Raw genomic sequence first — 15,119 nt, forward strand, 5'->3', positions numbered from 1 at the left:
TGACAAATGCGATTATGTGGGTTAGGCGGTCTATGGGGCCAGCCTAGGTCACATTTTGGTGAAGCTCAGGTCAAGGTCAGGTCAAATTAGGTCAAATTTCAAAGTTGATATTTTTGCATAAAACGGGTATCGATTCGGTGTAGCTCGTCACGGGGAGTCTAACGGTGGTCTTTGTTTTGCCCTTCGAGGTTTAGAATTGCCAAAAATTGAGTTTGAAAATTTGACGTCATCGTTTTTGAACAATTTTTTCGCTATAACTTGGCCAAAAATAGAGGCATCGATCTGAAATTTGGTATGTAGATAGAAGACGGTAGGTACTATCACATATATTCCGTTTTTTTCGAAACTCAAAAAACCTTTTGGATTTTTTGGCTAATATATCCAAAAGTGCTTTTTTTATTTTTGGGGGTCAAAACTCAAAAATTGAAAATAATCCGAGGTAGCAGTTTTGTAGCACTTTCAATTCTACACCTTTTATGTCTTGATCATTTTTCTGTATCTTCAAAGCTGTAGGCCTGACAGATCTTCTCGCGAAGGTCTTTTTTGGGTCGAAAATGACAGAACATGACGTCATTCTGACGTCATTTGTGGCCAACCTATCATAGCCTCTGGAAATTGTTTTAGTCACAATGTGTAAAATTGATGCCCGGAGGGGTCCTGAAACTTTGGTGGCGATATCTCCAGCCGTTTAGGAGATATCGAAGGAAAAGGACAGGGGGGCCGTTTTGGCCCCCCTACGGGACGCGGGTTAATTGACCAGATGCCGATTCGGATCGTAAAAAGGTGTACAAGTACAAGGCTATATGTATATATGATAATACTAATATACTATTAATAATAATACTATTATCATATATACCTATGTATATGTATATGTATGTAATAATATAATAATGCACATGGGGCAATACCACCGGGCGGAGTTACCCCACGCGATCGCCTGACAACATCGCGCCACTACAGGTGTAACTTGTAAGCATGGAAACGCCGCGTTAATAGCCTCGCTTGTCTGGATAATGGCTGTCATTATGTAAGCATGATTTTATATTTGGACCTCTTTAACCCGGCAGGCGGTGGGCCTCCCGGCCACCTTCCACGCGGTGGGGGGGGGGACATTTTTTGCCCCCCCCCCGTATCTCCGAAACTACTGGACGGATCCGGAAAATTCAAACGGCGTTCGATAGCCCTGTCAAATTTGTCGAAGGAAACCAAATTTCATTGACCTCGGGGTCACCGATTACGTCACAGGTCAGGTCAAAGATAAAATGTTTCATCGTTCACGGGGCTTTTAGGGAAAGCGCTATAACACCGAGTAAAACGCATTTTGTCGAAAATCAGCGACAGGGCGTCAGTTGTCTAGTACATATGTTGCTATAAGAGGTCACTGGTCATACCAGGTCAGGTCACAGGTCAGGTCACCAAAGGTCACCAAGGGTCACCACATGAACCCAACTTTACTAAGGTTGTGCGATACGTGTTTTATGGCGTTTTTCATTTCCAACTCAATGCTGTTGGTAATAAGACCATCAGGTACGGTTTAGGTCACTTTCTGGTGGAGGTCCCGTAGCTCAGTTGGCAGAGCGTTGGACTCCGCGTGGTGAGAGCACGCGTTCCCGGTTACAACAGTCCGGGTTCGAAGCGCGACGGGCGCCTGACATTTATGGGCCTCCTGACAGGTATGGTTGCGGTTGGTGGCAGGCCGTAGCCAGGCGAAGTCAGTGAGGGGACCGGCCGTGCGCGGCTATGTGCGCACGTTAAACTTTGGACTCTAAATTCTGCCATAGAACTGGAATTGCGCGATCGGAGGGTAGAGGGCAGGGTCACCGCAACAAGCTTCGCTTAGCGGTGGCTCTGTCCTTGTGAATCCTTCCTAGCAAAAGGTTCGGACTAAATTTATAAAAAAAGGTCAGGTCAAGGTCAGGTCAAAAAAGGTCAAATTTCAAAGTTGATATTTTGCATAAAATGGATATCGATTCGATGCAGCTTGTCACGGGAAGTCTAATAGTGGTCTTTGATTTGCGCTACGAGGTCTAGAATTGCTAAAAATTGAGTTTGAAAATTTGACGTCTTTAATTTTGAACAGTTTTTTCGCTATAACTTGGCCAAGAAAAGAGGTATCGATCTCAAATTTGGTATGTAGATAGAAGGCGGTAGGGACTATCACAAATATTCCGTTTTTTTCGAAATTCAAAAACCTTTTTGGATTTTTCGGGTATTATATTCAAAAAATCTATTTTTTATTTTTGGGGGTCAAAATCCAAAAAATCGAAAAACCAAAATAGCAGTTTTGTAACCCTCTTGATTCCACACCTTTTATGTCTGAAACATTTTTCTGTACCTATCACTAAAGCTGTAGGCCTGACAGCTCTTCCCGCGAAACCTTTTTTTTGGGTCGAAAATGGCAGAAATGACGTCACTCTGACGTCATTAGCGGCCAACCTATCATAGCCTTTCGAAAAAATTTTGGTCACCATGTGCGCTAGCTACTCCCGGGAGGGTACTGAAAGTTTGGTGACGATCGGCGCAGCGGTTCTCGAGATATATAGATTGTTCAACAGGTGCTTGCGGTCACTTTTTTGAACACAGTCTTTATGCGTCAGTTTGTGTTACGCGTCATATCTGAAACATATTTCGTGAGGTTCCAAAACCATTCAATTCATCCCCTTAAAAAGAAGTGTTAGGTAACATTTTCGATATCTTTTTTGGGCTTAATTGCTAGTTCCATTCATCCTATCTTGCGTGAGGATAGTCATCACTCGGGGACCAGTCGTTGAAAGCAAGAAACAACGACGAGGAGAAGGTCTTGTAAAAAGTCGCAGCGATTGCATTGAGCATTAAATGACGAAAATGTTTTTACCCCCCCACCGCCTCAGGCGATCACGTGCCGTCACACACCTGGCCTCACCTTCCCCTAGACTCCAACTGCTTCTCCTCAAAATTTGGAAGTCGTCTATCCCTAGTGATGATTGACATGACAAAGCATGCTCTCTTATGAACGATGCTGAGGGAGATGACAGTAGTTGACCGGTACAATGTGACTTAGCTAAGTGCTGAGCTACTCTGGTGTACAAGCGATGGTAGGTGGAGCCAACGTTGTTGATATTTGGTTTGGTAACGGTATACCGTATTTCTATAATTGACATCACTAATCTCCATAGCTACACCGACTGAACGATTGGCTTGAAACTTTTAGCGATTGATAAGAATAAATGCGTATCTCTAAATTTACATATTGGTGACAACTGACATAAGGTCAAGTCAATCAATTTTGCGCTCTGTCCATTCGGTATTATAAATGGGATAAAATTGAGCGTGCCTCTTTTGGGCAAACGTTATTCAATACATTCAAACATCGGGTTACAGGGAGGGAAAATGACACCCAACACAATGGCCAGGCGGCTGCAAGGTGCCCCCCCCCCCCTGTCCCAACTAGTGTGTAGCCAAGAGCCCAGAAGAGCATCCAAATAGTGTCTGCGGCCGGCGCGGCTATCCTGGCATTTAACCTTCGCCCCAGTGGGAGGGGGGGGGGGCATATGTTACCACCCTGTCGCGTTTTTTGCGTGTGAATAAAAAAACCGCGGCGCTACGCGCCGCGCCGCTTTGGGTAGCTTTTGGTACATCAATTTTGGACAATGTGTTAAATTTTTGACCCTAGGTCATGTCAGGTCAGGCCACCAGGTCAAGTTAACTGACCAAGCCTAAAAAAGTTTGCAATCATGTCCAGCCTGCAGTGTTTGTCAGAAAGGTTTCAAACTTGGTGGATTGCATGCTGTTATGGGCGCCTACAATTTGTATATCTCGGATTTTTTATATCCGTGACCTAAGGTCAGGTCAGTGACGTGACCTTTCCATTACAAGTCAATGGAGAAAAATGAAAATGCCTCTAGATCCGTGTACGCATAGGAACAGTCCAAATATTTCAGAATCACAATGATTTGGTTCACCCGTGATGACCAAGGTGACATTTTTGCTGATAGCCCCTAGAAAGGTCATCCGAGGACGAGGTCATTTGAGGCTACAAACAGATTTTTGCCAATAACTCGCGATTGGAAAGAGATAGAACGCTGGGGATGGTCTCATTGTGTTTGTCTTGTTGAGACGCATCGACTGATATGCAATATGACCTTTTCCGGTCAGGTCATGACTTTGACCTGAGGTCAAATTTTCAAGTTGACCTTTCAAGGTCAAATTATTGTTCATTCGATGCGTCTCGGCGAGAGAAACACGATTCTGGCAATAGAAATGTCGTGGCTTTTTTCAGTCGAAAGTTATTGTCGAAAAACATTTTTCGTAAAAACAGCTATTTTTTGAGTTTTTGCCCTCTGGAGGCTAAACCGTTGACCTGAGGTCAATTTTGATAATGGCCTTATCAAAAGAAGAGTTCAAAAGCTATCGACTGCTATTCCATGCGTTTTTCTAGTTACCATAGTTCCTGAGATAACGGCATGTTTTCTGAAAAATATAATGGCAATTGGCCAATTTTGACCTTTGATGACCTCTGGTGACCCCAATATTGCTCTAAGATGAAAAATGGCTGAAATACTTTCAAACGTACGCATTGAGGGCTATCGACTGCTTTTTACCGCGGCTTTCTAGCCCTCCTAGTTTTTTAGTTAGAGGTGGTATGGTAACATATGCCCCCCCCCCCCCCCCCCACTAGGGCGAAGTTGGCTGAGACCGCCACTGGGGCGCGGGTTAAATCAGCATCGGTGAGCCGGGCGCAGGTAAGGCCGGTGTCACTGCTAGCGAGCTCTAGGTCTGTTCTGCAGCACTCAGTCAGTCACAAAGCCACCAGCTCAGCCGTCGGAACTCGTATACGGGGATAAATCCAAAATAGTTTCTCGTCCCTCTAATAGATCACAAAACAACTAAAAGTTCACGCAGAAGTACATACATATATTACCCATAACAATAAGTATCATTCAAAACAAGCAGCTAGAGAACTATGTAACTCATTGCGGGTGTGCCGGCGGGCGGCCGCGATCGGCGTTGAGCCGCTTCCAGCGCTGCTCGCGGTCGTGTTTCTCCAGCAGCGAGTAGAACTCTGTGGCCTCCCGGTGGGTGACGAACGCGGCGCAGGCGGCGTTCAGCGCGGCGAGCAGCGCCAGCGGCCGGGCCAGCGGGCGCGACAGGCGCCGCCAGGCGGCCGCCCAGGCGCGCCGGTCGTGCGCCAGCGGCGGCAGCGCGTACGTCATCTTCTGCTCGGCCAGGTGGAAGTTGGAGATGGTGCCCATGACGACTGGCAGCAACACCGAGAAGCCCAGCTGGATGCCGACGGCGCGCACGTTCAGGCACACCGGACAGGCCGTCTCGAAGAGGAGCAGGTCGCGCACGATGAAGGCGTGGTGGCTGACGCCGGCGCTGGCCGCCGGGATGGCCATGACGGGCGCCAGCGAGGTGAGCAGGCCGTGCGAGCGCAGCCGCAGCGCCGACCGGTAGTGGGCGCTCACCGCCAGGCCGCAGGCGGCCGTCAGCACCGACAGGCTCAGCGCGCCGTAGCGCAGGAAACGCGTGTCGGCTCTGTCCCTCCACTGCTCGACGAGGCGCATCTGCTGCCGGTAGGCGTGCTCCTCGTCATCCGCAGCCCCGGCCATCGTCCGCTAGTGTCGCCAACGCCGACAACAAACGCAGCGTCACTGTTCACCAGGGCACCAAACGCAGACAAATCTGAAAATTATCAACACCGATTACGCTAGAACACTGCATGGTGTCAGCCGACGATCCCACTACAATTGGCTTTTTTTGACATTTTTTTTTACAAATTTAGTCCGAGCCTTTCTCATGGAAGGACTGACGAGGACAGAGCCCCTGCTAAGAAGAACTTATTGCGTTGGCCCTGCCCTTAACCCTATGATCACGCAACTCCTGATCTATGGCAGAATTCAAAGTCCGAAGTTTAATGTTGTTGCCCTCTTACTTTCTGTAGCGCCCGTCCATTAAGTGGTGCCGTCTCTCAAATATCCGTGGCGCCCCTCAAAGTGATGGTGCCGCCCCTTACAGTGTCTTTAAAGTATGTCCTGTGGGCGCCAATCACTCAGTGTGCGTGACGCGCAAAATCACAACGGAGCAAAGTTCCGCCATAACCCTACTGTGAAGAGGCCTTCTGAACGACGTAAACAGGTCATGAGGTGGGGGGGAGGGGCAGCCTGACATCAAAAAGGGCTTTTAAAAAGAAGACGGTTGAACGTTTTTGTGTCGCCGTTCACTAACCGGCTCATATTGCGACGTTTGCGTTGGTATTTTGGGCGTGCATTTGCGCGTTTTTTTCCGGTGTTAGCGTTTGGCGGCGGGCGGCCGTTTTTTAAGGCGTTTGCGGTTGACGGCGGGCGTACGTGCGATGCGGGCGGTTTTCGCTTTTTGCGGCGTTTGGGGTGTTGTTTGCGGTTTGCGGCGGTCGGACGCTTGGTTTTTTTTTGCGATGTTTGCGTTGGTGTTTCGGGCGTGCGTTTTGCGCGTTTTGCGTTTGTCAGCGGGCGGCCGATTTTTCGAGGCGTTTGCGGTTGGCGGCGCGTGGGCGTGCCATGTGAGCGGTTTTCATTTTTGTGGCGTTGTTTGCGATTTGCAGCGGTCGGGGGCTTGGGTTGTTTTTTGCGACATTTGCGTTCGTGTTTCGTGCGTGGGTTTTCAGAGTTTTTTTTGCGGTATTTGCGTTTGTCGGCGGGCGGGCGTGTTTTTTTTTTTTAATAACTAAATGTCCAAACTCTTGGATCTGTAGTGCTACTCGAAAAACCATACCTCCCTCTTATACAATTAAATGAAATAATCCCCAACATATCTTTCGAATCTATACCTACAGTTATCGCGCAACATGGCCATCTACATAGTCTTATTTAACTTATACCCAGCACCTACTCAGCGCATAAACCAAAAGGTCGTTTCCAGTTCACAACCCTACAAAAGAGTTTATTTTCGTGTCGATATCAGATGAACGGTGTGGGTGTGCGGAAAGCATGTTTTTTAATCCCACCCAGAAATGACAAACAAGTCCCCTGATTGGCCAGTTGCCGGCCAGTTGGACTTCAGCGGTCGCCATGGTGGTATCGGGGACTCGGCCGGCCTCGTTAGGTGTTGAATTATGTGTTTCGTTGCGCTAGATATTGCCAATTTGCTTTGATATTTGATAAATAACGTTGGCTTTTTCTTTGGTGACCTTGCATACTAATACGACGATATTTTGGTGCCTATTATTATGCATTAAATATCTTAAGACAAATGTGGCGATTTCCACGCGCCTTTTGCAGTGCCCCCCTCCCCTTGTGTAGTGAGTTAACAGGCTTGTAAGAACCAAGTGAACCTTTTTTTTGTCAAGTGGTCATGATCGTCCCTACATCTAATGGATAATAGTCTTGCGCAAACTTATTAGGCACTGGAAGAAGCAGAATAGTTACGATTTTGGAGTACGCAAACTTGATATAAAAAAGCTCAGGTATTTTGGCTATATGAAGTGAGAAGAAAAGTTCAATTTATTATTTTTTATTACAATTGAAATAATGATAATATCATGATAATCATACTGTCAGGTATTGATAACAGTCGTGTCACGTCATGCCACTAACCCCACACAGACACAACACATTTTCATCTTTATGTATATAGGCATAAGGTATTAGCGGCATGTTTTTGCACACCTCTCATGTGCGAGTGGGCATGGCCTCCTTCATAGTTAAATTTTGGCTGATAGTGCATGGAAAGGGATGCAGATACAGTTAGTCGGGCACTCTTCTTAATTCAGTTTTGTGCACCACTTCCTGCTTTCACCATGCTGTGCCCACTCTGCCTTACAGTGGACAGCTGCTTCTGTGACACGCATTTATCTTGCGTTCATTGAAACACTTAGTTTTGAGTGTTATGACTCAGTTTTGTTGTAACGTGATTAAGTGTTACCTTTGATTATGTTCTCAATAACTTGTTTTGTGCTTCCCATTACGGAGCGAGCGAAGCAAGCGTAGTCTTTCCTTAATTTCTGTCTTTCGGAAATTTCTGAGTATGAGCGGCCGGCCGGCCGGCCGGCCGTGCGGACGCTTTTGCGAGGCTTATATCTCAGCAACCACTTGACCGATTTACACGCGGTAATTTTTGTAGGGTAGCTTCATTCCTTCTACCAAGTATTGGACTATTCCCGATGCATGTGGGTGACCCCTTATGCACGTGCCACGTGCAAAACGAAGAGGTGTCACTTTTGTAATTGTTGCAATATCTCGGTAACTACTTGGCCGATTGCGCTGAAAATTGGCATGTAGGTAGGCACCCACTAGGCACTGCATATCCATGTGCCAGAGTTGGGGTGCTGCTGCACGTGCGCACGTGCATGGGTTGTTTCCAGATCTCGAGAATGGCTGGACCGATGGCGGTCAAATTTGGTACACGGTTAGGGACCAGTTAGTAGGGTGCCGTGCACAAGTCAGTTGGGACCCATTTTGCACGTGCGCACGTGCAGGGTGCCGCTCCTAGATCTCGAGAACGACTGGGCCGATTGTGCTCAAATTTGGCACATCGCTAGAAACCGGTCAGTAGGGTGCCGTGCACAGCACAAGTCAGTGGAGGTACCCCCTCGAAATTTCGCACGTGCAAGACTCACCCCCTCGCTCGCTCCGTTAATCGCCCCAAAAGGCGTTATACTGGTATTTATCTTGTTTTCTTGGTTTAGCAGGTTTTAGTGTAAAACAAGTTGAAGATGAAATATTTACATGTTTAGATTACATGAGTGTACACATTTTATAAAAGCTATTTCAAAGTACTGTAGCCATGTGTAACATGCATATGTCTTAGTCAATGACTACTCAGCAGTCAGCATGCTGCTTGGTGTTCACTGGTAACAGTTTATTTGTTTTTGACATCAAATAAGATTGGATTTGTGTTTCTGAGATTCCAATGTTATTTGTGGCAAATATTTTCCAAAAATCCTTTATCCTCCATCTAAAGCTTCAACTGAATTCTAAAATGCCTGCATTTTCTACCAGAAACATTATCATTGATACCTCCAACGATATTTCATTTTGTCACTAGGTCAGTGTCAGAAAAGTGGCCGGTTTCTCAATTTTTTTTGAACTTGGAAGATTTGTTCTGTGAGATTTTTCACTGCTAATAATCACTTTTTTTGTTCCGTCACTGACTAAATATCAACTGCAACTGGGCATCACAGGACTGAAAGGGAAACTTACTAAAGAAACATGTTAATTGAAAATTTGACATTGTGCTTTGTTCTGTTTTCAGATCTCCAAAGCAGCAAGCAAGCATCCTGCAAGTACTAATGAAACAGATAAGAAGCAGTTGCTCCACAATTTCACCATGCAATCATCATAATTGGATCAGTTAAAATGCCAGTCATTAATTACTTTCCAAAGTTGAAGTGCTTACAAGATAGAAGTATTGACAAACCATGTCAAACTATCCAGCAAGTTTTAAAACAAGCGTGAAGGAATGAATCCAGTATACGTGCCTTGAATGTATGCTATTGAGTGTGTTTGTGAAATAAATAAATGTTTCCATTCCATCACATTTCTCACCTGGTTTGTCTACGAATGAGAATCAGATGTTTACGAAAGAGAATCAGAATCAGCCCGTGACAGGATGATACCAATACCTACCATCCAATTCAACCATGATCACCTGCATGTCACGTGCACGGAATGAGGTTAGATGCTTCTTACGATAAATCCATATTATCACGAACAACCACCCATACCAATACCTACCTACGACTTGAATGGCAAGTCCTCAGTCTCAGCCTCACCACAATGTCTTTGCACAATGCACAATCCACACCACGTTTATGGATACACTGCCATTCCTTTTGCGTATTCTTTCATCAAATCAGTAACTACCGATTTCCTGCTTTCTCGTCCACTATTGGGCAGAAAACGATTTTTATGCAGGAAACACTGATATAAAAAAATATAATAAACATCACTTCTGACCGTGATGCGCATTATTTGTCGAATTTCCCAAAAGACGGTCGCTTTCGCCCGTTCAGTGAGGCTGCCATATCCTCATAACGGCATTTCAATGGCAGTGCATTTCTCAGTTTACCATATTCTTGTTCCGTGACACGGAACAAAAGTAAGGGTAGAATAAAGGTTGAAGTAGGCTTGCAATCGGTTCAAGTTAGGTATGGCATCATAGATTGTTCAATTCTGATTGTTCCTATGTCAAATTTTTATATTTTTATGGACGTTTTCATATAGTTTTATTGAAACGCCGTGACCATGTTTCGTCACGGAACAACTCACTTAATTTGGAACGTTTAAGCAATCTCGACTTGTATTTATAAAAAATTGGGTACCGTTAGAATCATTGAGAGACGGCGCTTTTCATAGCATAAAATTATTGCCCAGTTGATGCCGATTGCAGGTATAATACCGACATATGCTGATATCACTTTTACATGAAGTAATGTTTGTCTAGGGCATAAAATCCCTTTGCTTATAAGTATATTATTTGAAATAAAGCAGCCAGATTGAGGTCGAATATTCATTTATTTTAGATTCTTTTTAAATATGATATGCTATTTTGAAGTTTTCATCAATTTGAATCATTTTTATCAAATTGAAAACCAGTAAAGAGGAAATCCCTTTCCTCTAATTTCCCTCGCCGAGTCATCCTCCGCGCCATTTCTCAAGGCTCGAGGTGCGAGGCGTCCGTTTCAGTTTGGGCAAGCGCGTGGGCAATTATCTATTATTGATTATAATCATTTGTGGCATGGTTTTGGGGGGTTGTCTTGCACAAGACCTTTTTTCTTTAAGTGCTGGCATGTTTTTGTGTCTTTGTGGTTCGTTATTTGTTGGTTATTTGCTTCAAGCTGGATTGCGTCAAATTTGTCAAACTTGCATTAGATAGGTATAGGTAGGTACAAGGCCATTTATACTGATAATATCTAGGTAGGTAGGTACCAGTCCACGTGGCTATGTGTTGATTTTGCTTAAAGGTATTTCAAATAGTATTTCAATATACTTAGCAGTTTTTGTTTCATGTGAAAATGTGTCATTTGAAAAGCATATTCTGGATGTTGTGCATATTTTTATACCCCATTCATTTTTCTCACTGCATTCACAATTTTAAGAATAATTTGTATATTTTCCATTATGAATAATTTTGAGCATCAGTGGTCATCCATTACCTGCATGTCCAGATTTGCTAACTAATTATAAATAAGTCTAACACTTGGGCTGTAAGGCCACAACCTGCTGTGTTCCTTGAACCTTTATTTTATATGTAGAAGCTGCTGTTTCTGACTGAGACTCTGGCAAATATCTTGTATACTTAAAGCATACCTAGAACAATACGCATGGCCCTACAGTGCCTTACTTTATGATTTTTGTTCCGTGAGCAGCTAAACATTTTGTTCCGCGAACTTAGATCCCCAAACCACTTTTCTGACACTGCACTAGGTAGGGGAGAGTGGGGTAATTTGGCCGGTGGTGTAAATTGGCCGTCCCCACCTGTACGATGTCTAATAAAAGTGAGTGAAATAACTCTAGTCTCTATTCATTTGTCATGGGTAGAAATAACTGGAGGGCAAATGTCAAAACTTTGCCCCTTGTAGTTTTACTTAAAATTAATAAAACGTTAATTTCATCAGAAAATGGTAACTTTTACTTCTGTTTACAAAGTTGTATAACATGTAGTATTTGGGCTAAAAACGAATTCAGACATTATAGCGCCATTCTTGGGGGTGTTTAGCGGTTCCAAGAGCAATTTCATCTAATTCCGTATAGCCGTGATGACTTTATACACAAAAAATTTCAGAATGGCAATATGGGGTAATTTGGCCGGGACTAGCGGGGCAACTTGGCCGGTGCGCTCATGGTCACTATGCTGGGACGGCCGAGTTTTCATGGTCAATTGTACCATAAATGACATAATTCATGACCAACTTTGACTACTTTGATGCCTTACTTCCGATTGGTCAACTGTAAGAGCATGTGACGTCATCAAAGGTTACCAAACGTTTTTTGCTAATAAATCCTTACATAAAAATGGTACAGCCGCACAAATGGTCTCATTCTGTTCAGCTCGCCAAGGCGCATCGAATCATATGCATGATGACCTTGAAATCACGTGACCTTGAGGTCAAGCGACCTGAGGTAACGTGACCTGAGGTCAACCTTTGACCTTGACTTCTCGAGGTCAACACATATATGTTTCGATGCGGAATGACGAGAGAATTACGATGGTACTCGAAGTTTTGGCCTAGCTTGATTACTTCAAAAGTTATTCGTAAAAAACTGTCTTCGCATCTAGAGCCGCTAATTTGGCTATTTTGAACCCTGTGACCCCATGAGTCAACCTCCAAAATGTGGTAAATGCGTCATAGGACACACGTCATTGCTGAATCTGAAGCTGACTCGCAATATAACAGAAAATCCTGACCGCAAACTAACACCGGCCAAATTGCCCCACACCCCGGCCAAATAACCCTGCTAGTGGGGCAATTTGGCCGCCTTGCAGACCTTTGTAATACGTCACAATTTCAATATAAGTAATTACTCTATCATTTCAAGTTCACTGTCCAGTAAAGTAAAATGAATGCGACACCTGCCAGCGTTGAGAAAATGCAGAAATGTGTCGTCAATTTTAAGTTACATCGTTTTCTAAAAAAAGCGGCCAAATTACCCCACTCTCCCCTACCTGGACTGGTGAAAAGTGAAAACTGAAATTCATTCATGTCATCATTATCCTAAGACCTATATACTAAATGGAATTGATCTTGTTTCACAACCGAGTTGTACAATGTCTATCAGCTGATGTCTATTGTCTATCTCTTTTTCAGCACAGAAGATCCTAAGTCATCGTTAACAAAATGGAAAACAATTAGCTGTGTTTTTAAGATTTCAGACATAGCCATCAACTACTCAGGAAAGCAGCCTAGAATCACTTCAAATCACAACAGGTATGTTGATGCATGTACATACATTGATATCAATGTCTGAATGCTGAAGAATTGTTGAACAGGGAACACATTTACCTAGCCTTTTAAGAACCACAAATCCGACCACCCTTGTGGCGCAGTTGGCAAGTGCGTTCACGTTTGGTGTGGGAGGTCCTTGGATCAAAGCTGACCTCTGGCAGCGTTGTCCTCGGCCGGCTCCTACCCAGGAGTTGGCAGTAACTGCCATCAGTGGTCTTATGTGAGTTTTAAAGAGGAACAACATGAAATCAGATGAGCGGCACACAGTTGACTTAAGAAAACTGTAACATAAACCAGACGCTTTGTGTGCAACAGATCCGATGTGTTCGTGAAATCTAAGCCTTGTGTCCACCAGGACACCAAGGTCACCGTGCGAGTCACAGACAGGAAGGGGACTACCCTCGAGGGAGTATGAAGGTGGCACCAGGTCCTTAAAGCCTTTCGAGAAACGTAGGACCGCACATTTCTCTCTGTTAATCTTGAGACCCCATGATACAGACGTATTGACCAACAAGTCTATATCATTCTGAACAGATGGAATCACAGTCGGGCAATGTCCGCGAGGATACTTCACACCGGAATAAATCTTGAGGTCATCTGCAAATATCTTGTAACTTTGATATCAATTTGGAGCCAATGTGATTTATATAGACCAAAAAAAGTAGCGGTCCCAAGACCGAACCCTGAGGCACACCACTGTGGACAGGTCTGGGGCCACTGAGATGTCCGCTAACAGACACTCTCATCTCCCTGACAGATAGGAATGATGCTATCCATGTTAAGAGCTGACCGGTAATGCCAAGAGACTGGAGCTTCGTTAACAGGACTTTGTGGCAAACAATATCAAAAGCCTTACTGTAATCGAACAACACTAAGTCCACAACATATCCAGAATCCATGAGGTCCGCGATCTCGTCGTAAGCCAAAAGAAGTTGCTCCGCAGTGGATCTCCCTTGGCGAAACCCAAACTCAAGGCCCTAAATACAAGGTTGCACGGACTTATTTCTACTAAACCTACCAGAATATAGGTTCACGGTTGATTATTTAAATAATAATTCAATCAAAATTTCTTTATTATTATCTCATGCTCATTTATCAGCAATTTTATAAATCAACTTTCAATTTGCTTGCCTTTTACTAGCAAAATAACTTTTCTAGTATTGGGTCAACATGGTGGTGTAGCAGTAGGAACCACATCTGGCAAAACCCCAATACCTACATACAGGAGAAAAGCAGCCACCAGGCGTCGCTACAGTCGCAGCACAGATGTCGCGCGCGTCGCCAATCGCCAAACTACCGATTGCCATAAGGATGCATATGTACGGATATGTAACGGAAATTCGCCCTTAAGGATTATGCTTACATCCTTTGCTTATCAGGTCGATGGTTGGAAATTGGGAGGGTCTCGACTATTTTCGACCACAGATATGCCTTTATCACATGATGAGGAACATGCTGATAAGCGTTTTGTGTGTCATAACAGCACAAAAGTATTTTTAATCATTTTTCAAAAATAGCCGTTCTGCCGTATCTTTCAGTGCAAGGTGCCGTCGGTCATCCCCGACGTGACGTCACGCCGGGGATTTCCAGATTTTCCTACTAGACTTCGACGCCCCCTGCCCAAACTGATGATCAGAAAGAAGGTCATTGTCCTCTAGATCGAGCCGCAAGTGGCTAGTAATGATGCGTTCCAGGGTTTTGCAGCAAACAGGGGTAAGGCTCACTGGTCTATAATTAAGTGGCTCGAAACGATGCCCCTTTTTAAAAATAGGGATAATGGTGGAGTTCTTCCAAGCCACAGGAACTGTCCCTTCCTCGAGTGACTTGGAGAAAATCACAAAGAGCGGATAGGCCAAGGATTCACTACATCTCCTGAGTACCATAGGGTGGATACCATCGGGACCCATAGCAGCATTGACATCGAGGGATAAAAGCTCGGACTTCACCACGTCAATAGACAGATGTAACATATCAATGTGACCTTCATACAACTGATGTGGTTCTTGAAGAGATGGGACATTTTGATAAAAAAAAAACAGCTGCAAATGATGAAGCCAAGCATTCACTCATGGCTGCGAGATCAGAACAAAGTTTTCCATTTGAAAGCTTCAGGGGACCCACGGAGGACGGAACATATTTTTTTGAGCGCACATATGAGTGTAACAGCTTGGGATTCTCTTTAAACCTATCAATGAGACTGTGTTCATAGTCT

The 15,119-nt window shown here is 44.4% G+C and overlaps 1 protein-coding gene across 4 annotated transcripts in view; it reads right to left on the minus strand.

Annotated features, from left to right (window-relative positions):
- The window catches only part of LOC122377702 (28S ribosomal protein S14, mitochondrial-like), a 141,554-nt gene that overhangs the window by 92,874 nt on the left and 33,561 nt on the right, over positions 1-15,119 (minus strand). Inside the window, exons 2-3 of one of the 4 annotated variants that reach the window (XM_043358051.1) lie at positions 5,918-6,017; positions 4,876-5,667 (exon numbers count right to left, since the gene is read on the minus strand). The exons of 2 other annotated variants lie outside the window; for them this stretch is intronic. In XM_043358051.1, the coding sequence (XP_043213986.1) occupies positions 4,953-5,594 (642 nt within the window). In that variant the 5' untranslated portion in view covers positions 5,595-5,667; positions 5,918-6,017 and the 3' untranslated portion in view covers positions 4,876-4,952. Of the gene's footprint in view, positions 1-4,875; positions 5,668-5,917; positions 6,018-15,119 lie in introns of those variants that run through there. One more of the 4 variants, XM_043358040.1, reaches the window with a different exon arrangement.

Source organism: Amphibalanus amphitrite, unplaced genomic scaffold, assembly GCF_019059575.1.
Source record: "Amphibalanus amphitrite isolate SeventyFive unplaced genomic scaffold, NRLGWU_Aamphi_draft 000006F_arrow, whole genome shotgun sequence".
NCBI classification, from domain to species: Eukaryota; Metazoa; Arthropoda; class Thecostraca; order Balanomorpha; family Balanidae; genus Amphibalanus; species Amphibalanus amphitrite.